General features: G+C 37.2%; 1 protein-coding gene across 1 annotated transcript in view; it reads left to right on the plus strand.

Moving 5' to 3' along the window:
* The window catches only part of opn7b (opsin 7, group member b), a 113,836-nt gene extending 88,805 nt beyond the window's left edge, over nt 1–25,031 (plus strand). Inside the window, exon 6 of the mRNA XM_084098896.1 lies at nt 23,085–25,031. Coding sequence (XP_083955022.1) covers nt 23,085–23,576 — 492 coding nt within the window. The 3' untranslated portion in view covers nt 23,577–25,031. The remainder of the gene's footprint in view (nt 1–23,084) is intronic.
* Nucleotides 25,032–26,312: the final 1,281 nt, after the last annotated feature.

Raw genomic sequence — 26,312 nt, forward strand, 5'->3', positions numbered from 1 at the left:
CGTTATTTCGACTTAATAAGTCGTTATTTCGACATAATAAGTCGTTATTTCGACATAATAAGTCGTTATTTCGACATAATATCTCGTTATTTCGACATAATATCTCGTTATTTCGACATAATATCTCGTTATTTCGACATAAATATCTCGTTATTTCGACATAATAAGGGGACATTCTAATATGCATTAAGCTACATTTAGCGTTCTTATAATGAGTTTCTATGGGAGGAAAATGCTTAACGTCAAATTAAACGCTTTGCGTTCATATTCTGGACTTATCTGATTTTTGTAGTAGCCTATACTTTATTATGATTTTAGTATCATATTGATTAATAAATGCACGCACAATTATCCGTGAACTTGATAAATGTTGCAGATGTGTTTTAGGCTACTATCCACAAACAAATTGCTTTCAATTATGTGTGCAAAATTCAGAATTCAACGAATGCAGTGCAACAACAACAATAATAGTTAAATTAATATTAGTATTATTAATAATAATAACAATAATAATAGTCGCTAAGGCAGTGCAAGCCAAGTCAAGTAAAACAGAGTTTCTTTGCGTTCATAGTCTGGACTTATCTGATTTTTTGTAGTATACTTTATTATGATTTTAGTATCATATTGATTAAGAAATGCACGCACAATTATCCTTGAACTTGATAAATGTTGCAGATATTTTAGGCTACCCATAAACAAATTGCTTTCAAATGTGCAAAATTCAGAATTCAACGAATGTGCAGCAATTTGTACAAATAGAGACATTTTTGTGTATAAAAGACATTTTTGTTTTATTTTGTATTAGTGATTATAATTTGCGCGTCCATTTATTGACGTCTGAGTCGATCTCATTTGAGTGTATTCGGCAATTTGCTTAACGTGGAATTAAACGCGTATATTCTGAGCTCATCAGATTTTGTTGTACATATACTTTATTAGTATGATTATTTACTGTGTTTGGTCTGTTAGTAAATATGTTAAGGTTTGTATTCATTTCGATATGCCACTAGAGGGCAGAATAAGACCGGGAATTATAGAATGCATTGTTGACCTACTGTTTTCATAACACTGGATATTCTACTAATTTATACTTTTCTAAAACGTTGCATATTAATGGCAAATAACTTATTTGGCATTTTTATTTAAAAATGTCTCTATTTGTACAAATTGCTGCACATTCGTTGAATTCTGAATTTTGCACATTTGAAAGCAATTTGTTTATGGGTAGCCTAAAATATCTGCAACATTTATCAAGTTCAAGGATAATTGTGCGTGCATTTCTTAATCAATATGATACTAAAATCATAATAAAGTATACTACAAAAAAATCAGATAAGTCCAGACTATGAACGCAAAGAAACTCTGTTTTACTTGACTTGGCTTGCACTGCCTTAGCCTAGCACTACTGCGACTATTATTATTATTATTATTATTATTATTATTATTATTATTATTATTATTATTATTATTATTAATACTAATATTAATTTAACTATTTGTTGTTGTTGCACTGCATTCGTTGAATTCTGAATTTTGCACACATAATTGAAAGCAATTTGTTTGTGGATAGCCTAAAACATATCTGCAACATTTATCAAGTTCACGGATAATTGTGCGTGCATTTATTAATCAATATGATACTAAAATCATAATAAAGTATAGGCTACTACAAAAATCAGATAAGTCCAGAATATGAACGCAAAGCGTTTAATTTGACGTTAAGCATTTTCCTCCCATAGAAACTCATTATAAGAACGCTAAATGTAGCTTAATGCATATTAGAATGTCCCCTTATTATGTCGAAATAACGAGATATTTATGTCGAAATAACGAGATATTATGTCGAAATAACGAGATATTATGTCGAAATAACGACTTATTATGTCGTAATAATGAGATATTTATGTCGAAATGACTTATTATGTCGAAATAAAGACTTATTATGTCGAAATAACGACTTATTAAGTCGAAATAACGAGATAAGTTTTCTTTATTTTTTTTCTCACCTTGCGGTTCAGGGCTTCCATAGAATACAATAAAAAAGTAAAATAAAATAAAAAGGATAACTTAAAAAAAAACTAAGAACAACCATATGCAGTTTCAGTAATGAAGCACAAACAAAAACTCAGAAGAGGGCAGAGCGGACAGCACACAATGCCCTACATCACTGATCAGAGTCGGTGTTAAACTGGTTAAGGTGATCCAGAAATGGTTGCCATATACTGTCAAATGTATCAAGGTTACCCATAATTCCATACCGCACTCTCTCCATGTGGAGTATTCCAGTGAGGTAAGTCAGCAGGGTTTGAACTGAGGAACAGTATCTGATTTCCAGAGCCTCAGAATGATGCTCTTAGCAATAATCATTCCATAAATAATAGTGCTTTGAACAGAGACATTATGGTCTGACAAAGAAACAGAATATAATGTGATCTCTGGATCAGGGTTAAACACAAAACCATACATATCAGAGAACCACTTAAATATGTTACACCAAAACTCATAAAGTTTAGGGCATGTCCAAAAGAGATGGGTTAGAGAGCCCTCTGCAGATTTACACATGCAGGAGAAACGGTGGGGAAAATTCTATGTCATTTAGATTTTGAATAGTGCAATCTATGCATCACCTTAAATTGAATTAACTGATGCCTAGAGTTATAGAACAAGAACGCACCCTGCTAAGGCTATTAACATGCCCTTTTAAGGGAACTCACGCTGCGATGAGAGTTGACTGAGTGCCTCTTCGTGATTGCGTCCTGATGCACGTGTGAAATCAGTCCAATGGCGTGACGAGACATCATAGGCGGGTGAAGTCACGATCAGGAAGCTATAAAGCGCACCCAGACCAAACATAGACAGTAAATGAAATGGACATAGCGACCCCATTGGATTCAACGGAGAAAAGTGAAGTCAATTAGAAGCACTCACTTCCTGATGGTCGAGCGTACTGCGCAGACTCAAACTGAGCTTGATGATGTAGATGTGACGTGAGCAACCCGTCTGTCTTCTAGTAGCTGTGCCGAGAGAAATCTGAATCATTCCCTTCCGAAACTTGCAGAGATGGAGAGTGTGAGTAGGAGCTGTCCATGAGCTGGAGCAGGAGAAACTTTTGCTAAGTATTCTGATTAATTATTTTGTCATTTTGCCTCCACGTCCCCCCGATTGCCCGCGAGCTTCTCCTCCTGTCCATGCGGTAATCTCTCTACTGTGCGACAGAGAGTCGCGTGGTTATGACGCAATCGTTAGCCTATTTTTACAAAAACTGCTTCTACGGGCCCATAACGTAAGATACAAGGTAATGGAGCCTTTTATACATTTTCGTGTTTCTTTAGAAATAAACAATGGATAAATGGAGTCTTTAAACGCCTCAGATGTGAAGTTATTCGCTGTCAAAGTGACGCCAAAATGAATTGGAGTCAATGGATTGCTAACAGCAGGTGAGGGTCCGCTAATCAATGGCGGCGCCCGGGGAAGCTTCAGTTTTTTCTGAAAGATTACCCCCTTGAGACCAAACAATGGGTCTCATTCGCTAATAATTGCTTGGATTATTTCCTATTTGTACGCACAGGGGAACTTCTCACAAAAATCTCCGCCTAATTCAACACATTCATACGCACATTAATTTGTTCTTAACATTGTTCTGATGTTTGTGAATTTGGAGTATTGTAAATGAGCGGCCAGGTGTAAAAGGTTAGTTATTTACATAAAACACGCCCAAACCATCTCCATATATGGGCTTTCCACAACTGCTTTCCTCACAGCCTTTCGTCACTCTCGTCAAACTTGCCGCTGTTTGCAGACGCGCTCTCGCCCGATCCTCGAGGGATGCCAAGTGTGCCAGTCTCACCAGTTCTCACAATAAACTTCCTTCATTTTCTTCTGGAAACAAACTTTTTTGCATTATTTTCCTGTTATCTCTGTAAAGCTGCTTTGAAACAATCTGTATTGTAAAAAGCGCTATATAAATAAATGTGACTTGACTTTAATACAGGCCCAGATTACAGAGCTCTATGATGATGAAATGTATTTAAGATGCAATTAAAATTTATTATTTAATCATTTTATTATATAATTTTACATATGGATTATATAATACAATTAATGCAACATACTTCAATATAATTATAGTCGTGTTAGGATGAAATATAACGGTAACACTTACAATAAGGATCGTTAGTTAACATTAGTTAACTACATTAGTTAACATTAACTTATAATGAACTGTACTTAAACTGCACATTTATTAATCTTTGTTAATGTTAATTTCAACATTTACTAATACTTTATTAAAATCTTGTTAACATTAGTTAATGCACTGTGAACTAACATGAACTAACAATGAACGGCTGTATTTTTATTATCTAATGTTAACAACGATGAACTAATACAGTAACAAATGTATTGCTCATGGTTAGTTCATGTTAGTTAATACATTAACATATATAGTTAACTAATGAAACTTATTGTAAAGTGTTACCAAAAAAACTTCTTAACACGATTAAGGCCGTACAGAGTAAGTGCTTTTTGCGTACGTGTGGTTTCAGTTGTTCCTATATATTCTTTTACAGTTTTTCTCGATTGCTTAAACACTATAACCAGGCTTTTGAACTAAAATTTCAAAAGCATAACGCCATTTATCAAAAAGCACACCCATTTCACTAAACTATAAACACTATTCCCTGTTTTGACACATGAGTCAGATTTGTTGAACTGTCACTGCAAAACTCTACACACAAATCCCTTCATTTCTCATTGCCTACACCATGTTGTCATTTAGAAAGCACTAGCATTCAATATTAAATATTGATATAAAGCAACAGCACTCAAGTCAGCACAGCTTCAACTCAGTTAGCACACAATTTCCCAGGTGGAAACACTAAGAGTCAAAATTTAACACACATCAATCAGATCTTTCAATAGATAGAAAAAAGGCCCAAATCAGTTTATTGAGTCTTGGAACAATTGATCCAGAAAGACATGAAGGAAGAGATCGAGGAGGGATAAGAATGAGGAGGAGGAAGGGCAAGGTCAAGAAGACGAGCAGTCTCAGATGAAATTCAAGCCACTCTAGTTGCCCATGTGTTAGTCAATGGTATGACTATGAGGGAGGCTGGGCTACGAGTAAGGCCAAATTTGAGTCGCTTTACCGTCGCCTCGAGAACCTTCAGGGAGGAGTGGTGGCAAACAAAATTCTATCACTGAATAAGAGACAAACATTTCCAATAGTCTTTGATGAGGTGTATTTTCTTGCAAGAAAAGGCCAGCAGTCGTACAGTCACACAGAGCGGCTGCAGAGTGTGACAGTGAAGGGAGGGCTTCCTTTCTCCTTTATAGTCTTGACTCCCAGAATGTTGTCTTTCTAGGCCAATGATGTTATTTCAGCCATATGTGGAACATTCTTAGACGTATCCATCATATTGTATACTTGAGTGAAGGCCCTCCTGTCACGACCAACACTCTTTACCATTCCAATACATTTTCATATTAGAATAAGGTTTGTGTGTGCTTTTTTACTGTCATATGATGGTCACACACATCTTACTGTAAGTAAATATAAAAAAAAAAATTAGAGGAGAGAATAAAAAAAAAGTAAAACAGGGAAAAAATGTTTGTTTTGTTGTATGTGTGTGTGTTGTACTGTGTAGTACATGAATGAATAAAAATGTGCCCGTGTATCCATTGGTTGTGTCTTTTGTGTTCATCATGTGAAAAGGTTTGTGAGGGGGGAACCACAAGCAACATAACTTACCAGTTTTGGAAATGTTGTTTTGAATTTATTGCACCAGTGTGTTAGACTATGTTGTAGTGTGTGTGATTTTGAGGGCTTGTGTGTCCTGTCTGAGGGCAAAGTTTGTTTTTTCAGCAAGAGTGAATGGTTTTGAGTGTAGAGCTTCATTTTGACCTGAAAATAGGATGTTTGGGGAATTGGGTGAGACGTTATGGATTTATGTTTACAGTTTTGACAATACAAGGCATAGTTTCAAGAAATGTGTTTAAGCAATCGAGAAAAACTGTAAAATTTAGAAAAAAAATATTACGGAATTTTTGGTGAATCGTGATTTGTTCTTAAAATCGTCCGTACGCACATTGCACACACACATTTTCGTCGCGTAACACAATTAAATTTGCTGAGGCAAGGCGTAGATTTAGAAGTCCGCAATATATTTTTATAATGCAGAGGGAACTGAGCAAATGGGAGTTTCCCTTTCTCTCTTGTTCATATGATCGCGTGCAAGCTAATTATGTGTGTTTAAAATGAAAATTCAGCCTGTCATTCACACCGTGTTTATTTGTTTTTTTGCATTTAATTTTGAGAAATGAAATGGAACATTTGTCTCTGTCATGATTAATACTCTGTCTTGTGTTCCCCAGATCTTGTGTGGACTTTTATATTATTTCCTGTTTTGCGCCATTTTTTGTAGTCCTTTGTATTTTTTCTTGTTGATTGGTTCCTTGATTGTTCCCAGGTGTGTCTTGTTTGCCAATTACCCCTGATGTATTTAAACCCCAGTGTTTCTCATGTTCCTCGTCGAGTATTTTCCTCTGTGGATGTTATGTTTGGTGCACTCATTCTGTTATCTGTGTTGGATTTGTTCATATGTTTATTCTTTTATTAAACTCACTGCATTTGGATCCAGCTCTCCTTTGTTTTTGAGTTCACCTTACATAACAGTCTGGCTTTGAAAAGTTAGATGCCTGTATGAAAATACTATATTTAGCCTTTCATCCAGACCATTCTTTACTTGTCTGGTTGATCTTTGGCTGCATTTAATTTTGAGGAATTAAATGATAAATACTCATATGACTTTTGAGAAGTTAGATGTCTGTATTAATATACACGTAACACTGTTCGTTGATAAGGGAAGAAGGAGGTTGGAACCAGCAATCACTTTAATCAATTCCAAAATAAACAAACAACCAAATGAACGTAAAAACGGCTAAACGAAAAAGGCTGTATTATTCATGCTAGGCCAGTGGTTGGTGATGTCACTTTGTAAAGAAACACTTCTCACCTGTAGGCTGAACATAATTTTCATGTGCATGACGTCACCTTTTTCACAAATTCGCGTTTTTGTAATTTACAAAAATGGTATCATTTTCAAAAACATGTACTTTGAATCTCGTTTTCAAAAGTTTGCATTCTCAGGCTCCCAAAACGTTGTTGTTGTGTAAATTAACGGTCAAAATGCATTAAAAGTTTTTGATTTTAGTTTAAAACGGTGTTGTGGAAACGGCCCCTATAAGGATTCAATTAAATAGTATTTAATCAAAAATGTACTTTCCCTGGCAAAACATTCACTGTCCCTGCCCAAAATAAATAAATTAAGCTATTTCTTTTGTTGTTTTTGACCTATGTAAACTTACAATACCAACATTTTAGATACCAGTGACATTTCACAATTCTCAATTCCAATTTACAATCACAGCAAAAACTAATACTAGCCTCACTAACACAAAGTTCAAACATTAAAGACAAGTAAACACTCAATAATAAAATAAGAATGAATAAGCAAATTAAAAGCAATAGCACAAATAAATACAAGATAACAAATACAAGATAGAAATTAAATAAACAGTACTTTAAAGTGCTTGTGAAAACTGTATTATGAAGTAATTGTACACAAATACCTATTAAAGCTACAGAAGTTATTTAGTTAAAGTTTTTAATGTTGTCTGTGTGGTGTTTAAAGACAAATTATGTGCAAATTCGTCAGTCAACACCACTGAGTATTTTCTCCTTAAAACTGCAGTGTACCAAAGACATTCTCAAAAACACAGTTTGAAACCATCACCATCACAAACTGGTAACCAATCCCGTCAACGTGCTGGGCAGGGCTTATCCTATCATTTCTGAGGATGCTGATTTTTAGAAGGCAGATGTTTGACTCTGAGATGGTGAACGGGAGCATGGTTTATGCAACTCATTATTAGCTGTTTGATAACGTAGTCAAGCCAAATTCTTGTAAAGATGTGCTGTGTGCTTTCCTCTCAATAACAAAATACGTGAAATTCACAACGTAATTTCAGGAGGAGTGAACCCATCTAATCTTTCCATTAAAGGTCCCGTTCTTCGTGATCCCATGTTTCAAACTTTAGTTAGTGTGTAATGTTGTTGTTAGAGTATAAATAATATCTGTAAAATTATAAAGCTCAAAGTTCAATGCCAAGCGAGATATTTTATTTAACAGAAGTCGCCTACATCGAACGCCCCGTTTGGACTACATCCCTCTACTTCCTTCTTTAATGACGTCAGTAGAACCGTTTTTTGACTAACCTCCGCCCACAGGAATGCTCCCTCAACTCTACTCTTGCGCACTTCTTATAACTTACTGTGTTTACTCAGCTCTTACGTGATTTTCTGAAGTAAAACTGACGCTTCATCTTTTGTGTGATGTACAATAAACTTTATTAAACTCATCAGTATATGTTTGATCATCATTCGGACCTGGTCCGAAACAGCAGACTTGTAGGCTATTAATAAATAATGGATACATACAAGCAGATGACAAATACATTATAATAACCGTAATTAAACTACTAAACTATACCTGTTCCATCTCTATACAGCACTCTGACTCTGTAGGCATTATTGTCCGAGTCGAAATGAACACCGTTACTGAGAGTTTCTGATATTATCATCATTCCGTGAGGTGATATTGTCCTGAGAGACTGAGCGCGAGCTCGTGAAGCTCCGCCCCCTGGGTCGTCCAGCAGCATCTTATTTGCATTTAAAGGGCACACTCTAAAACAGCGTGTTTTTCTGAGCCCCAAAAAATGACAATTTAAACATGCTGTACAAAATGATCTGTTGGGTATTTTGAGCTGAAACTTCACATACACACTCTGGGGACATCAGAGTTTTATTTTACATCTTGTGAAAAGGGGCATAATATGGGACCTTTAACAACTGCCGGAGCATATAAGCAGCCGCTCACCTTCTGGCGCCCCTCCACCTCCCCAGCTCCACCTGCATAATTTAGGCATCTTGCTACCATACTCATCATCCAAGCATTAGTAGTCCCACTGGGGGGTTTATCTAAGCTCGAGTTGAAGCTGCTTCCTCGAGCCCCTTCACTGCGGAGAGCAAGCCAAATACGCTTAACCTTATTAGCTTAAAGATTATATGGGCAAAGGAACTCGTGAAACATACAACAAAAATGACAGTGGTGAGAAAATGGCAGTTAAGAAAGCATCTGATCATATAGGCCGCTGTACGTGAGCTGTATCGTTCAGTTTCGTTCCGACAAACGGGGCACTACTTTTTCTTTTGCTCAATATGTTCAACGTTAATAAAAGGTATCCAAGCAAAAAGTTCTCCACGCATTATCCTGCAGTTAATGAGAAAAGTGTAATTTATTGGCGCACTATATTGACTGCGTATTGAGACATATAAAACTGTTGAGCTAGATTTTCAACCAATCAGCATCGAAAATGTAAGTAGGTCAGAGCCGAAATCAAGCCAATATCACTACGCACATGTAAACATGGAGGAGGACGTAAGCAGCGCATCTTCATCTGATAGCGGCGATCAAGCTCGATTAACACCCGTAAAGTGTATTCTTCATGTCGGAAAAGATGGTGGGAAAGGTCCGCAGCCCTTTACTGAAGTCCGATGGGGGAAAAAATCAAGCAATGTGCGTAGGAATGGCTCAAAACGTCGGACACTACGGAGCTAACGTTAGCTATTGCTAATAAACATGTTGCCCTCCTGGACAAACCGGTCTCTGATGTCCCAACAACTACGGGTTTCACCCGGCCTGCTATCGGCGTTTTATAGACAAAAAACGCTTGACTTGTGTATATGTGTGTGATGGATAGGTTTAGGGGTCGGGTTAGTGTGTCTGTGTGTGTGAGAGAGAGAGAGATGGGTAGGTTTAGGGGTCGGGTTAGTGTGTGTGTGTGTGTTTGAGAGAGAGAGAGAGATGGGTAGGTTTAGGGGTCGGGTTAGTGTGTGTGTGTGTGTGTGTGAGAGAGAGAGAGAGAGATGGGTAGGTTTAGGGGTCGGGTTAGTGTGTGTGTGTGTGAGAGAGAGAGAGAGAGAGAGAGAGAGAGAGAGAGAGAGATGGGTAGGTTTAGGGGTCGGGTTAGTGTGTGTGTGTGTGTGTGTGTGTGAGAGAGAGAGAGAGAGAGATGGGTAGGTTTAGGGGTCGGGTTAGTGTGTGTGTGTGTGAGAGAGAGAGAGAGAGAGAGAGAGAGAGAGAGAGAGAGAGATGGGTAGGTTTAGGGGTCGGGTTAGTGTGTGTGTGTGTGTGTGTGTGTGTGTGTGAGAGAGAGAGAGAGAGAGAGAGAGATGGGTAGGTTTAGGGGTCGGGTTAGTGTGTGTGTGTGTGTGTGTGTGTGTGTGTGTGTGTGTGTGTGTGAGAGAGAGAGAGAGAGAGATGGGTAGGTTTAGGGGTCGGGTTAGTGTGTGTGTGTGAGAGAGATGGGTAGGTTTAGGGGTCGGGTTAGTGCAGGGGTGGGCAAACTACGGCCCGCGGGCCACATACGGCCCGTTAGCAGGGTTGCCAACTCTCACGCATCTCGCGTGACAGTCACGCATTCAGCCTCAATCTCACGCTCTCACGCTCAACAAAGAAATCTCACGCAAAAATAGACATTCTTCTGTGCTGTATTTTTTTTTTCACTCATGTGCACTAAATTTCAGAATTACTATAAACAATTCAGGCTCTTAACTACTGGATGGACCACTAGTTATGGCGCAAATTAGTTAAAAATCTCCCAGAACCTAGAGCGAGCACGCATGCGAGACAGAGACTGTCGTCCAAACCAACCGATAGCGCGCGCACGCACGGCAGAGAGGGAAAGTCTTACAACTGCGCATTTTATCAGTTGCGGCGCCTTCATCTATAGGCTACACTGCAGCACGACGTATATTCACATCAAATGTTAACGCAGAGGAACGGGACACTACAGTTCACAAAAGTTCATTATTTGCATGTGCTTTAAAGCCTTGCCGGTTAAACATCGTGAGCTTAGAATTATAAGGTTCTATCTCCAGTTTTGGTCGAAATTGAGTTTTTGACATAATCTGATCCATTAGGTGTTTATTAATGCCTGTGTGGTGTTATTTTTGTAAAAAAAATATTTTGTTAGTAGGCCCTAGTTATTAATAAAATAAAAAGGTTCCATCTCACAAAACATAAACCGAGTTGCATACTTTGATGCTCAATATCCCAGAACTACCCTAAACGGAGATAGAACCTTATAATTCTAAGCTCACGACTGCTTGCTGCTGATGCGCTGTTCAAATATGCGCTTTACTGAGCGCGTACACTCGACGCGCACATGCACTAAAAGCCTGTTACTGGACTACAAGTAATCTTTTGATTCTTATATTGCGCTAATACTGTCAAATACAGACAATGTTTACATAAACAAAGTTGGTTATGTCTAAAGTGAAAGCAAACAGAGAAAATTAATTAAAATCTGCTTGTCATGCGTGTATATTAGACGCGTCGCGTGCAGTTCTTAAAGAGACAGTAGCCCTAATAATAAACATGCTGCCGCTTGTTCTTAAAGAGATAGTTCACCCAAAACCAAAAAGTTGCTGGTCCCCATTGACATACAAAGTAGGAAAAAAATATACTATGGAAGTCACAGGGGTACATCAACTGTTTGGTTACTGACATTCTTCAACAGAAGAAAGAAACTTATTCAGGTTTAAAACAACTTAAGAGAGTAAATTATGACTTTTTGGGGGGAGAACTATGCCATTAATGTTAATAAAACAACAAAACACAGAGGAAATCATTCACTGCTCTTGACTGAGAACTTTAAGTCTGTTGTGTTTTATTTTCATATTTGTCCATATAATTACTTCTTCAATTCTACTGTTAAATACACCTATAGCTGAAAAAATAAAGCACTGTTTATTTAATTTGTATATTAAGTTGTGTATGTGTAATATGTATCTCTGTTCTTAATTTTTAATAACAAAGAAAATAGTGACAAAGATTTTATCTTCGCCACTTTGACCTAAATGTCTGCCATTCTTTTTTATTTGATATTTTGTTACCTATATTTTGTTATAAGGCTTTGTTTTTAAAATAGGGACATTAGTTTGGCTGTAATGCTCAGTGACATGCAAAATAGTAAAACCAACTTGAAAAAGAATCATGATAAAATCGTGATTTTTTCTGAAAAAAAATAAAAAATTGTGATATTATTGCCATATCGCCCACCCCAGGTGTAAAAAAGTGCCTAGATGTGCTTAGATGCTAAAAATTTGTTATTTTTGATCATTATATCACACTACAGTTAAACATAATGAAACATTAATTTGAATTGAAATTGTTTTATTAGCTTAGCTAATATTATTTATTAGCTTTTTCTAGAGATTTCATTGGTGAAAAATGACTTGAAATAATACTGAAAATAGGTTAAGATGACTGTTAAAGGTGTGCCCCCTAAAAGCACAAGTGGCCCCTGCCTGGCCCCCCCCAGTTACCCCCCCCCCCCCGGTCGGAGAAGTCTCACTCCGAGCTAAACTGAAAAGTTGGCAACCCTGCGTTAGGCCAGGGGCGGACTGGCCATCGGGAGCACCAGGACATTTCCCGGTGGCCTGACGGTCGTTCTGGCCTGCCGGCTGCCGCTGTGCAGACCATCAGCCTGGCATGTGATAGGCTGGTGTGCAACTACGAATGCAGACGCAGCAAGCTGCTGCAAAATCCCAGCCATGTTCGCCAGTAAGGGAACAGGTCGGTCAAGATTACATTTACATTATATTTATAATAATTTGGCATTGGGGTGTGCGATATGACGATTTTTGATCGTGGACGATTAAAATGTCTCCATGATCTGCTTTTGAAGAAATATCGTAGAATCGTGGTGCATTCTATCAGTTGCTGTTCTGGCGCCTCTGTCCCAACATCCTGAACAACGCGACGTACACGCTGCGGAACGGGACACTGCAGTTTACAAAAGTTCATAATTTGCATGTGCTTTAATGCCTTGTCGGTTAAACATTTAATTCGCGTGCTGATGCGCTGTTCTAACGTGTGCGTTTCTCAGCGCGTACATGTGAAGTTCACATGCACTAAAAGCCTGTCTACCAGCGCCTGGATACTGGACAAAGTTATCCTTTGAGTCTTATTGTGCTAATACTGTCAAATACACACAAGGTTTACATAAACAAAGTCGGTTATGTCTAAAGTGAACGCAAACTTGAGAAAATTTAGAGAAAATCTGCTTGTCAAATGCGTGTATAATAGACGCGTCGCGCGCAACTCTTAAAGAGACAGTAGTAATAGTAAACACGATGCCGCTTGTCCTTAAAGGGATAGTTCACCCCAAAATAAAAATTCTCTCATTATTTACGCACTCTAATGTTATTCCAAACCTGTATTAATTTCCTTTTAATATTTTCTAATATTTTTCTAATATTAATATTTTGAAGAATGTGGCTATCCAAACAGTAGCTGGTCCCCATTGACTTCCATAGGAGAAAAATATACTATGGAAGTCACTGGGGTACATCAACTGTTTGGTTACCCACATTCTTCCAAATAACTTTTATTTTCAACAAAAGAAAGAAACTTATTCGAGTTTAAAACAACTTGAGAGAGTAACTTATGACAAATAGCATTTTTAGGAGAACTATCCCTTTAATGTTAAAAAACAACAAAATGCAAAGAGAAAATCACTCACTGCTCCTGACTGATAATTTTTAATAGTAGCTTTAATAAGTATCAATGTATAATTTATACAGTGAAGTCTATGTTTTGTTTTATTTTCATATTTGTTATTTTTGTTATTTTAATTACTTTCTTCAATGCTACTGTTAAATACACCTACTGTAGCTGAAAACATAAAGCAAATGTTTATTTAATTTGTATATTAAGTTGTGTATGAGTAATGTGTATCTTTGATCTTAATATTTAATAACAAAGAAAATGACAAAAAAATATCTTCGCCCCTGTCTGCTATTCTTTTTTATTTTATATTTTGTTACCTAAGGCTTTGTTTTTAAAATATGGACATTAGTTTGGCTGTAATGCTCAGTCACAAAATAGTAAAACCAACATTAAAAAAAGAATCGTGATAAAATCGTGAATCGTGATTTTTCTGAAAAAAATTGTGATATTATATTTTTGCCATATCGCCCACCCCTTTTGAGCACTGAAAATACATAAAATGTAAATATTTCAACATGTGAATGTGTCTCTTATTATCTCTTTTAAAAAGCCCATTTTCTATTTGTCATTGGTTTGGTAGTATAAATGGTGTATTCCTAGTGAGTTTTTAAGGGTTATTTTTTTATTCATTTATATTGCATCTGGTAGTCTACCTGTTACATTAATAGGGTTAGCCTACAAGTTTATCAGTCCAGTAGATTACATGAATAGGGTGGTGGTGACTGCAGCAGCAGAGGTGGCCTGGCAGTGGAGTCAAATTCCCGGCCTGAATTATTGTCCCAGTCCGCCACTGCGTTAGGCTGTTTAATCCGGCCCGTCGAGTATTTAAAAAATTGTCTTAAGATCGCATTAATTTTGCCTTTTTCTTGCAATACTTTGCGTTATATATATATATATATATATATATATATATATATATATATATATATATATTGCGTTGCATATATTTGACAATCGGAATATCAGATATTTCATGCCATAGCTAACAAATGTAAAAAAGGAAAAATGACATAAAAGCAGATCATCATTCATTCAGCGCTGTTGTGGCTGCGGTGTGTCACGTAACAAGCTAGACGCGTCACCATGGAAACCAAACAGTCAGCAACTTAAGCGCATAGACTTGTTGCACGTTAATGTTTTTTCCTTTTTTTGGAAACTCACAGAGAAAAAAATGTTTGGTAACCGCTTGCACACCTGTTTAGTTTTTCCTTTGATTTGTCTGCTATTTAGTTTTGCTACTCTGGATTTGTGGATGTATCCTCCTGACTGATTCCGTTTACCGACCTTTATCGCCCGGCTTTCGGCTACGCTCCCCTGTCTGCCATGTACAGAACCCGGTTTTGTTCATTAAATGTTCTGATCTGCCTTTGCTTTTTATGTTTTATTTTATTATACTTAAAATAAATTTGTATATTCGTTTATTTCGTTTTTTTCCACAAATACTTTTGACTTTTGGAAGTGCAAATTGATTGCCATGCAGTTTTAATAAAGTTGAATTAACGTAACCTTCTGTCATTTTTACTCTTCTAAGTGTACACGTTTTGTTTCTAATTTACGGTTAGGCCCATTAAATAATAATAAGGATAAACAATATTTAAAAAGTATAGGCTATAATTATCGAACATCTGACTAATTAAAAATTAACCTCAAAACATAACATGCTAAATGGGGGATATCTAGCATTAAAAAATTATTGTCAGAATGTCATCTCTCAGTTGTTGAATTTCGCGCAGACGTTGCCACAACGTAAATGTGTTTGCTCAGCCCGATCTCATGAAAGTGCGAATACCACGAATTGTATTTGTAGATCTTATGAAACGCAGTTTTCGCGTGCATATGATACGCACTTAAAGGGATAGTTCGCCCAAAAATGAAAATTCGGTCATCATATACTCACCCTCAAGTTGTTTCAAACCTGTATGAATTTCTTTTTTCTGCTGAACACAAAAGAAGATATTTTGAAAAATGTCAGTAACCAAACAGTTGATGGACCCCACTGACTTCCATAGTATTTATTTACACATTTACTTTTTTTTTCCTACTATGGAAGTCAATGGGGTCCATCAACTGTTTGGTTTAACCAAGGGGTTTACAGTGCGCAGCATATGCACGCAAAAAAAAAAATATTTTTGGCGTATAAATGGCACGAGAAATAAAATTTGTGGTATACATACGCACTTTCATGAGATCGTGTTTCATAATCTGCTACTGGACCGGCCCTCTGTCAAATTTTAAAACCCAGTGTGGCCCTTGAGCCAAAAAGTTTGCCCACCCCTGGGTTAGTGTGTGTGTGTGTGTGTGTGTGTGTGTGTGAGAGAGAGAGAGAGATGGGTAGGTTTAGGGGTCGGGTTAGTGTGTGTGTGAGAGAGATGGGTAGGTTTAGGTGTCGGGTTAGTGTGTGTGTGTGTGTGTGTGTGTGTGTGTGTGTGTGTGTGTGTGAGAGAGAGATGGGTAGGTTTAGGGGTCGGGTTAGTGTGTGTGTGTGTGTGAGAGAGAGAGAGATGGGTAGGTTTAGGGGTCGGGTTAGTGTGTGTGTGTGTGTGTGTGAGCGAGAGAGAGATGGGTAGGTTTAGGGGTCGGGTTAGTGTGTGTGTGTGTGTGTGTGTGTGTGTATGTGAGAGAGAGAGAGAGATGGGTAGGTTTAGGGGTCGGGTTAGTGTGTGTGTGTGTGTGTGAGAGAGAGAGAGATGGGTAGGTTTAGGGGTCGGGTTAGTGTGTGTGTGTGTGTGTGTGTGTGTGTGTGAGTGAGAGAGATGGGTAGGTTTAGGGGTCGGGTTAGTGTGTGTGTGTGTGTGTGTGAGAGAGAGAGATGGGTAGGTAAATAAATAAATCAAAATTAAATCTTGTTTACAATAATCATTCCTGTGAATATGTACATGTAGTGCAGTTACTGCTCGTGTATGCAAATTAACAATTCACCATTAAATGTGTCATTTTTAAAAGTGTTTTTTTTTTTTTTATATATACTTTTGAGTTTAACTTGGAGTGAGATTTGGGGAGATTAGGGGGGGGTTTGCAAAAAAAAACTTGCATCACAATAAGTGTATTGTGATTGTCAAAACATTTTAGTAACTAAACTGAATTTTATTAGGTTTAGTGACAACATGTTACAATGTTTATATGGTACATTTTCTGGTAAGCTACGTTTTTTTGTTTTTTTGAAACAAATTTCTTGAAACAAATTTCACGATTTCAATTCAATTCTTGTGATTTGATTTAATATTGACTCATTTGGATAAATATTAGGTACACAAGATAGGCGTTAATTTTTCTCAAGAAAAAAAATAGGCTACATACAAACAGCCCTACCCTATCAGCTGGTAGTATTATTTAAGGTTAAAAATAACTCAAATGAAATATAATGCGTTTTTTAATAACAACTTTATTTAATGATATAAGTACAAATATAATAAATATGTAATATAGTACACATATTTAGCAAAATACTCTCTATAGCTCTTTTTCTAGCCAACTAACGTGCCTATAATATGGTCATTAAATGGCTTTCCTGAGGTAAATGTTATGTGACATAATTGTTCTCCAGCTGTTTTATTGACCCCTTTGTTTGATTGATTGATCGATATTATGTATGAAGAATATACATTTCGGTAAGCTGTACTGTTTCTTTCAACATTGTTCATTCGTGTTTATTTACTATTAGCTAGTAGAGATGATCGGGTCACGTGCCGCTAGGGATCTGTCGCGTCACAATTACAAACGCCAAAACGGTATTTATTGTTTGAATTTCGTAATAAAATTGACAGAATCTGAGAGATGAGATTTTTTTCATATCATAACTAACCTGCTCTGTCTAGTCTGTTGGTCTCATGTCCTCTTTGCTTCGCGATCTTTCTGTGCGTGAGAAAATGGATGTGTGGCGTGAGAGCGTGTGAAAGTGTCAATTGCGTGAGTCTCACGGTGAATGCGTGAGAGTTGGCAGCTCTGTTATTATATTTTGGCTTAATTAGGGGTTCAAGCACGAAGTGCTGAAACCCTATTGTAATTGTACTGATTTTTATTAGGGGTTCAAGCACGAAGTGCTGAAACCCTATTGTAATCGTCCTGATTTTTATTATTATTATTTTTCCGCCATAAAACGCATCGTGCAGCCCAAACCGTAAGACCTAGAGACTTGAAACTTTGCCAGATGGTAGTACTATTGCTCGCTACTCAGATACACGGACTCAGCCCAATCGGCCCATAGGTGGCGCTATAGCAATCAAAAGCGCAAAACTGCTCAGAACTCCCAGACCGTAAGGCGTAGCTTCAAGTGTCTTATATCATTGAAATCCAGAGCTCCTGAAGAAAAAAACGTATATCTCCGATTTCATTTCCGCCATGATAGATTTTTCGCCATTTTGAATTTTGTCAAAAACCTACTTTTGCGAACTAGTCCCTGGTTTTTCGCCCGATCGGAACCAAACCAGTGCGGAATTGTTCTCTGGAGTCTGAAGATCAATAATTATCGAAAAAAAGTTGAAATTTCGATTAATGGTCGCTAGGGGGTGCAAAATTAACGTTGTGGGAGGAGCCTATTTTACTAAAATGGCTATAACTCAAGAAGTAATTAAGTAAACTTCACCAAACTTGGAACACATGTGTAAGAGGTCAATCTGAGGTAATAGTAAAAAAATTGCGTCGATTGGCCACATGGTGGCGCTATAAAACAAATAAAAACATATAGACAACTGACCGTTTTTCCGAATGACTTGAAATTTGGTATGCAGTGTCTTGGCCCAAGGGGCCATGTATGTCTAAAAGGATACTGGCGTATCTCGAAAAACATGGCTGCCATTGGCCAATGAGGTTTGAGCATCGTTAACGAAGTCCGATCGGAGCGAAACTCGATGGGCATGTTCGGCTCAAGCCCCTAGAGGTCTGTAAGAATTTTGAAAGAAATCGGCCACTAGTTGGCGCTAACGAGTTTTAAGGCTCTGTAATCACGTGGTGTTACACTTATCATCACAAAATGCATATCATTTGATAGATCTGCTCATGCTGAACAACTTTGCCTCAAGAACCATCACTGTCAATCAAACTGTTCATTAAATATTCATGAATATGTTAAAAACCTACTTTTGCGAACTAGTCCCTGGTTTTTCGCCCGATCAGAACCAGACCAGTCTAGGACAATTCTCTGGACTCTCTAGATCAATAATTATCGAAAAAAAGTTGAACTTTTGCATTTTTCGCATGGGTATAATTGGGTCATAAAGAAAATGGGCGTGGCAAAATGCACTCAAAAGCCTATAAATCCTAAACGAAAACTCAGAACTTCACGAAAATTGGTGAGCATATGTGCCACAACATCATTAACAAGCATGCAAAATATCATGGAGATCGGACTATAGGTGGCGCTATAACTGTTAAAAAGCTTGCCTGTATTGGCTGTAAATGGACTTTTCCATCTATTATTTCAGTGGTTAAAAGCTTTCTAAACAAATCTTAATGTCTTAAATGCTTATGTGCTTAAAGGCCTTAAATGCTTGAACCCCGATAAATGCTGCTTGCAGCTTTAATTATTATTATTATTATTATTATTATTTTCCCCTAAAACGCATTGTGCAGACCAAACCGTAAGAGCTGGAACCTTGAAACTTGGCCAAATGGTAGTCCTCAATTTGGGGAGAACCTATAAAAGTATGACCCCGATTGGCCCATAGGTGGCGCTATAGCAACCAAAAGCGCAAAACTGCTCATAACTACTAGACCGTATGACGTAGACTCAAGTGTCTTATATCATTGGAAAGCTGGACGCCTGACGAACAAAACGTATATCTCCGATTTCATTTCCGCCATGATAGATTTTCCGCCATTTTGAATTTTGTCAAAAACATACTTTTGCGAACTAGTCCTAGGTTTTTCGCCCGATCGGAACCAAACCAGTGCAGAAATGTTCTCTAGAGTCTGAATATCAAAAACTATCGAAAAAAAGTTGAAATTTCGATTCACGGACGCTAAGGGCCGCCAAAACGTACGTTGTGGGCGGGGCCTATTTTACTAAAATGGCTATAACTCCAGAAGTAAATGAGGTATCTTCACCAAACTTGGTACACATGTGTAAGAGGTCAATCTGAGGTCACAGTAAAAAAATCGCGACGATTGGCCTCATGGTGGCGCTATAACATGAAAAAAACATAAAACAGGCTATAACCACCTGACCGTTAGTCCGATTGACTTGAAAATTGGTATGCAGTGTCTTGGTCCAAGGTGCCATGTATGTGTATGAGGACATTGGCGTATCTCAAAAAACATGGCCGCCATCGGCCAATGAAGTTTGAGCACCTATTAGACAAGGTTAACGGAGACCGATCGGAACGAAACTCGATGGGCATGTTCGACTCAAGGCCCTAGAGGTCTGTAAGAATTTTGAAAGAAATCGGCCACTAGTTGGCGCTAACGAGTTTTACGGCTCTGTAATCACGTGGTGTTACAAATATCCACACAATATGTATATCATTTGATAGATCTCCTCATCCTGAACAACTTTGCCTCAAGAACCATTGCTGTCAATCAAACCATTCATTAAATATTCGCAAACATGTTAAAAACCTACTTTTGCGAACTAGTCCTAGGTTTTTCACCCGATCGGAACCAGACCAGTCTAGGACAATTCTCTGGACTCTCTAGATCAAAAACTATCAAAAAAAAGTTGAAATTTTGCATTTGGATGGCTCTAATAGGGTCATTTATAAAATGGGCGTGGCAAAATACATTAAATATCCTATAAATCCTAAATAAAAACTCAGAACTTCACAAAAATCGGTGAGCATATGTGACATAACATCATTAACAAGCATGCCAAATTTTATGGAGATCGGACCATAGGTGGCGCTATAACTGTTAAAAAGCTTTAAAACCATATATTTCCTATGGTAAACTGCCTGTATTGGCTGTAAAAGGTCTTTTCCATCTCTGATCATATAATTTTCATATCATAATGTTCAAAACTAGTGCAATACAATTCTCTGGACTCACTAGGTCAATAATTGTCAGAAAAAGTTGAACTACTTCATTTGGATAGTTATAATAGGTTCACTTCAAAATGTAGCCTTTACCAAGTGTCCCCGAAAGCCTATATCTCTTTAATGAATGACTCAGACCTTCTTAAAAAGCCAGTGAAATATCACTCTGAACATGCATGAAAATTTTCAGACCGATCGGACAAAATTTGCCTCTATAACAGTTAAAAAGGTGAAAATTATATGAATATAATGGCATATTAAGCCAATAAGTTGTATTTTACTGCCCCCTGCTGTTTAAAATGTATAAAATCACTATTTTAACATTTACAATTACAATTACATTTAGTCAAAATCCATCCGTTAAAGTATTAGTATTGACAGTTTGATCACATCATATAGTTCAAATGTCTGTATCTACAACATAATGTGTTTGTGTAGTCTTAGGTTTCTGAATAAATTCTGAATCTTCTGATTAATAGCTTACAAAGACTTTGTGAAATGTTTATAGACCATTCAAATATATTTTCATTATGACATATCCCAATAGCATTGAAAAAACAACAACAACATTTGTCTTTGTGTGTGTGTGTGTGTGTGTGTGTGTGTGTGTGTGTAAGCATGCATTATTGAGTTAACATGGAAAAACTGATTTGATTTAGTGCAGAAAACTGGTAAAAATAATGAAATTTAAAGTGAAACTGAGCCAATAAGTGGTCTTCTAGTGCCCTCTGCTGGCCATTCTACTTATGAAGTCTTTTCACATGTGCTTTGTGCAAATCACTTATATAACAATAACTATTATAACAAAATCATATTTTGACAGTGTTTATCACTTCATTTGCACTGACACTTCACATAATTGCTAGTAATGTGGTAAATCATGGTAAATCACGCTAGAAACATGGTAAATCATAGTAAATCATACTAGAATGTGGTGTATCAAGGTAAATCATGCTAGAATCCTGGTAAATCATTCTAGAACGTGATATATCATGGTAAATCATGCTAGAACAGGGTAAATCATGGTAAACCATGGTAAATCATGATAAACTATGGTAAATCATGCTAGAATGTGGTATATCATGGTAAATCATGCTAGAACATGGTAAATTAAGGTAAACTAAGATAAATTCATGGTAAACTATGCTAGAACAGGGTAAATCATGATAAACTATGGTAAATCTTGCTAGAATGTGGTATATCATGGTAAATCATGCTAGAACATGGTAAATCAAGGTAAACTGAGATAAATTCATGGTAAACTATGCTAGAACAAGGTAAATCATGGTAAACCATGGTAAATCATGATAAACTATGGTAAATCATGCTAGAATGTGGCATATCATGGTAAATCATGCTAGAACATGGTCTTTTCCATCTATGATGTCATGCTTGCTAAATAAAACTTTATAACTTTTGATGCTTTTGTGCTTAAAGTCCTTAACGGCCTTAACTGCTTGAACCCCGATAAATGCTGCTTGCAGCTTTAATTCTATTTGTTATTCAGATTTTACCTCAAATATTACCTTTGAATTGGAACAACATAATGAGAAGTAATTGGGATTTTAATGCTACAGTAGAAGTTTTCTTGATAATCTTATCATGTTTACTGTCCCTAGATAGCAACTTCAGGTATATCACACATTTCAAACTGGTTTATTTTGTACTTCAAGTGGTAATTTGGCATTTTTGGGTTTATATGATAAACAGGTTTGAAAGTGCAAAATTCCCTATGTTTTCCCTTTTTTTCAAAATGGGCACCTTTAGCATAATTTTTCTCAAAAACTGCAAGGTTGTGTGTGGAGAACTTTTTCCTAAGGAATCTCTATATATTTCTGATGTTAAATATAAAAAAAGTGGTAGTGCCCCACTTGGTGGAACGAAACCCTATTTCTAGGCCTCTTTTAGGCTACCGACAGCGGCCTAATAGAGATGTGGATATGTTTTCACAAGCTCTCAAATTCGGCACTCCAATCAATTTATATCACGTTTATTTAAATAGCACTTTATACATTAGATTGCTTTAATGCAAGCAGTATTAAACTATAGTACAAAACATGTTTTAAAAAAAAGAAGAAAAAAAAACATGGCATGGTATTAAACAAGTCCCACTTTCAATTATACTTTCTTTTCTTCTATAAAGTAGCTCTCCAGTGTGTTCATGTTTTTACTCACATCTGACTTGACAGAAGAAATGAACTGGAGATGATTTCCACATCAGAGAAGGAGGAGCCCCAGAGCACACCTACCTATTACGTAATCACCACAGACCAATAGTAGTTTGTAGGTGTTTGCTAGCTGGAGCAGCAGGCATATCTCAGTCAAAGTGGAGGAAAAGCACATAGCAGGAGATCTGGCCACTTGTAATCCAGGGCATCCAGACCTAATGGGCCTTGTTCCTCCTCTCCTGCAAACCACAGGGAACAATGTGTTTTATCTGTATTATGTATGTGTTAATGTTTTTGTCTGTTTCCTCTTCATATAGCTATCAGTGGCAGTATGTATTGGATTTCTGATGGCGTGGAGCCCGTATGCTGTGGTATCCATGTGGGCGGCCTTTGGTGATCCAGATTTGGTACCTCCAGTGGCATTTGCCCTGGCAGCTATGTTTGCCAAGTCATCCACTCTCTACAACCCAATGGTCTACCTCGTCTTTAAGCCTAGCTTCCGAAAATCCCTGTGCCGGGATGCCACAAAATGCAAGAGAACACTCTGTCCCGGCATGTGCCAGACAGACAACCAGCAAAAAGGAACAGCAAGCCTTTCAAAACTGAACACAAAGAATAAGTGTAACCACACATGGGTCTCTAATGGACTGAATGAGAGCCACCAGACATGCAGACATTGTCCAGAAGGACAAACAGGGCATTACCTGGATATCACACCCCAACGGACAGCACGCATCCTCATTGGCTCCGCCCACAGTGAGGTGGCAGTCAGCCAGCTCTCCAACGAGATAAACAGCGACTTCGTTTAGAGGAAGAGAAACTGATCATAGCAAACATGAAGGAAGGAAGTCATAAAACCTTCTTTTCCCTCTGTACAATAATAGGGGAAATAAGTATGCTATAAAGTCTCATACTTGGTAGCCAATCTGAATGGCAAACTTGGATATGGCATACATGCAACCCTCAGATATGCCTAAATATGAAAAATTCTGTCTTTTTGTACTCTTTCTAATTTCTTCCAAACCCGTATACATTAATTATTTTTCCATAGAACATAATAAAAATGATATCAATGATGCACAAAAATCAACTATTCATGAAGTTATTGAGGTCCAACATGACAGTATGCCTCGAAAGGAGACTTATTTGACTTGAGCTACATTGTATCAGTGAATAATGATTTCAATTTTGGTGTGTTTCTTACACAAAGCTGTCATGTGGCTGTGGAAGACTTGAAGAGCACAAGAGATATGTTGTACTATAGAGCTTTTTGATATTTTTGGTGTTTTTTTTTAAAAAGAGCAGCATGAAGATTCTTCAAATTCTTTAAAAACATTTTAAAAATAATAGCATACAGGGGTTTGGAAGGTGACATAAAGATGACCGTAAATAATGACAACGTTACATTTTTTATTATTATTTTGTTAAGCAACTTTTTTTTTTTTTTGAGAATTTTACTGACTTTAAATTCTCTTGGTGTACTGATGAAAACCTTTATTCCCATGACTTTTCCAGTGGGACATTGGTTATCAGTGCATGAGCTCACCACCAGCTATGCATTTATTTAAAGCTGCAGTCTGTAGTTTTTCCTCTTTGTCGCCATCTCTGTTCGAAATCTGCATTTGCAGTTATTCACAGAATTATCAGCTTTACGCGGGTTGTGCCTCGGCACGGCACAGTGCAGGTGAATCCAATGTTTTGAGGAGAATGTGCGGCTGTCAGTCGTCGCCGGTGTGGATCCTGGCATTCGCAATCACAGATTCTACTTTTTTGAAGTATGACCAACATAAGAATTGCAAAAAAGCATTGCAGTAAATCGCGCTGATTAATGACCACTTATCATACCACATCAAACCATGCAAATTATATTTTGTTGTCAAATTGTTAATGTTAACAACATCAGCATTGCATGACTACATTTAATGCCCTTCCGATATTCATCCTTGTTTTTGCATGTTCACGGTTATGTACTTGTTCAAAAATTTATTTTGGATCATTTTTAACCCAGAAAAGTTACGGACAGCAGCTTTAAGTATTTATTTATTTATTTAAATCAAGCCTCAAATGCAAGTGATTTATTATGGATAATAAATGTCAGTTTTAGTGATGGAATCAGTTTTTTCCACCTGTGAATGGAACTGAAAATACACTATTATATTTAGACAGAATTTAAGCTTGTATATTTTGATATTTAAGTATAAAATGTAATGATGTCCACGAATGTACCCTTTATTTATTAATCAATTAAATCATTTTATTAAAGCTACACTATGTAACTTTTGGCCCTCTAGCGGTTAAAGAAACAAAACAGCATGAATTTTGCGGACAAACATTGTTTTGGTTGTGCTTCAGCTCTGCATGACTGTGGATGAATATGGTGATCCCACCTCTCATAAAACATTCACTACTAGGCTTAAGAGATATAACCACTTTAGATGGAAAGGATCTTAAGCTGACTAGCTGAATATGTTATTGTAGCTTTACCCAATAACACTTCCTTGAAAATAAATTCCAGCACAGAACTACTTCAACCATAATGAAATGACCTCTGTTAGAAAGCTACATATGGCAATTTATCAATTCAATAGAATAAAATGTTGAGTAATAAAAATTAAGTAAAAAATAAAATCCCTCAGTTCTCACCATCTCCGAAAAGTCAACTTGATTATAGTTTTATTACGAGCTCTGTCACGTTCTCTTTCTGCTAGCAGAAACTCCTCTGTTCAGCATTTTTTTTTTAAAACAGGCGATTTCCCTGAGGTTCGAGATTTATGGATTATTGATGGATCCTCCATGTCTGCCTTTCTCGCTCGTTGTGACTAAAAACCTCTGCCACTCCCACATGTATCAAAGTAGCAGGAGAAACTTTTCTCTATTAATGGATATGACGAGACCCGCACAGATGAGTGACGAGTAATTTCGAAACATCCCACTCGGTCGCGTTATGTAAAAAGGATTGGTGTATTGACTCATTCTGATAATTTTGAACAAAAAGTTACAAAGTGCACTTTTGAAGAAACAAATAATTCAAAGCTGTAAAAAAAGTAGAACATTGTATGAGTTATATAAAACTTTTAACCCCATTGTGAGAAAAAAAAAATGCGATTGGCCGAAGCAAGTCGATCACGGGCACGTAGGAAGTATGACAGCGCAACGCAGCATCTCGTTCTCCTCACAGGGTTACAGTCATAACCAAGAAGATCCATTTCAAGGGAACTCCACTGAACTCCAATACTCAGGGATTGACGCTATGGGAATGTTTATACCCACTATGCCATACTGAGTAGTGCCTGTCCTAGTGTGAATCATGGCGAGAACAAATCTAGGGCATAAGCAGGTGTGGAGTCCAAGTCCGGGTTATAAAACCTCACAAATGTGTGCAGAGAGGACTAGCCCGCCGCATCACATACTTCCTGCAGGGAAACTCCTGTATATAAGGCTTTCAAAGCCCCATACTCGTAGTCGAATGTGCTCTGAGAGCCATATGTGAAGGTTGTCCGCACGCCTTATAGGCAAAAAGATAGACTAAACTATCCTCTTGCTTA

Source organism: Abramis brama (assembly GCF_963993115.1).
Source record: "Abramis brama genome assembly, chromosome: 22".
Lineage (NCBI taxonomy): Eukaryota > Metazoa > Chordata > Actinopteri > Cypriniformes > Leuciscidae > Abramis > Abramis brama.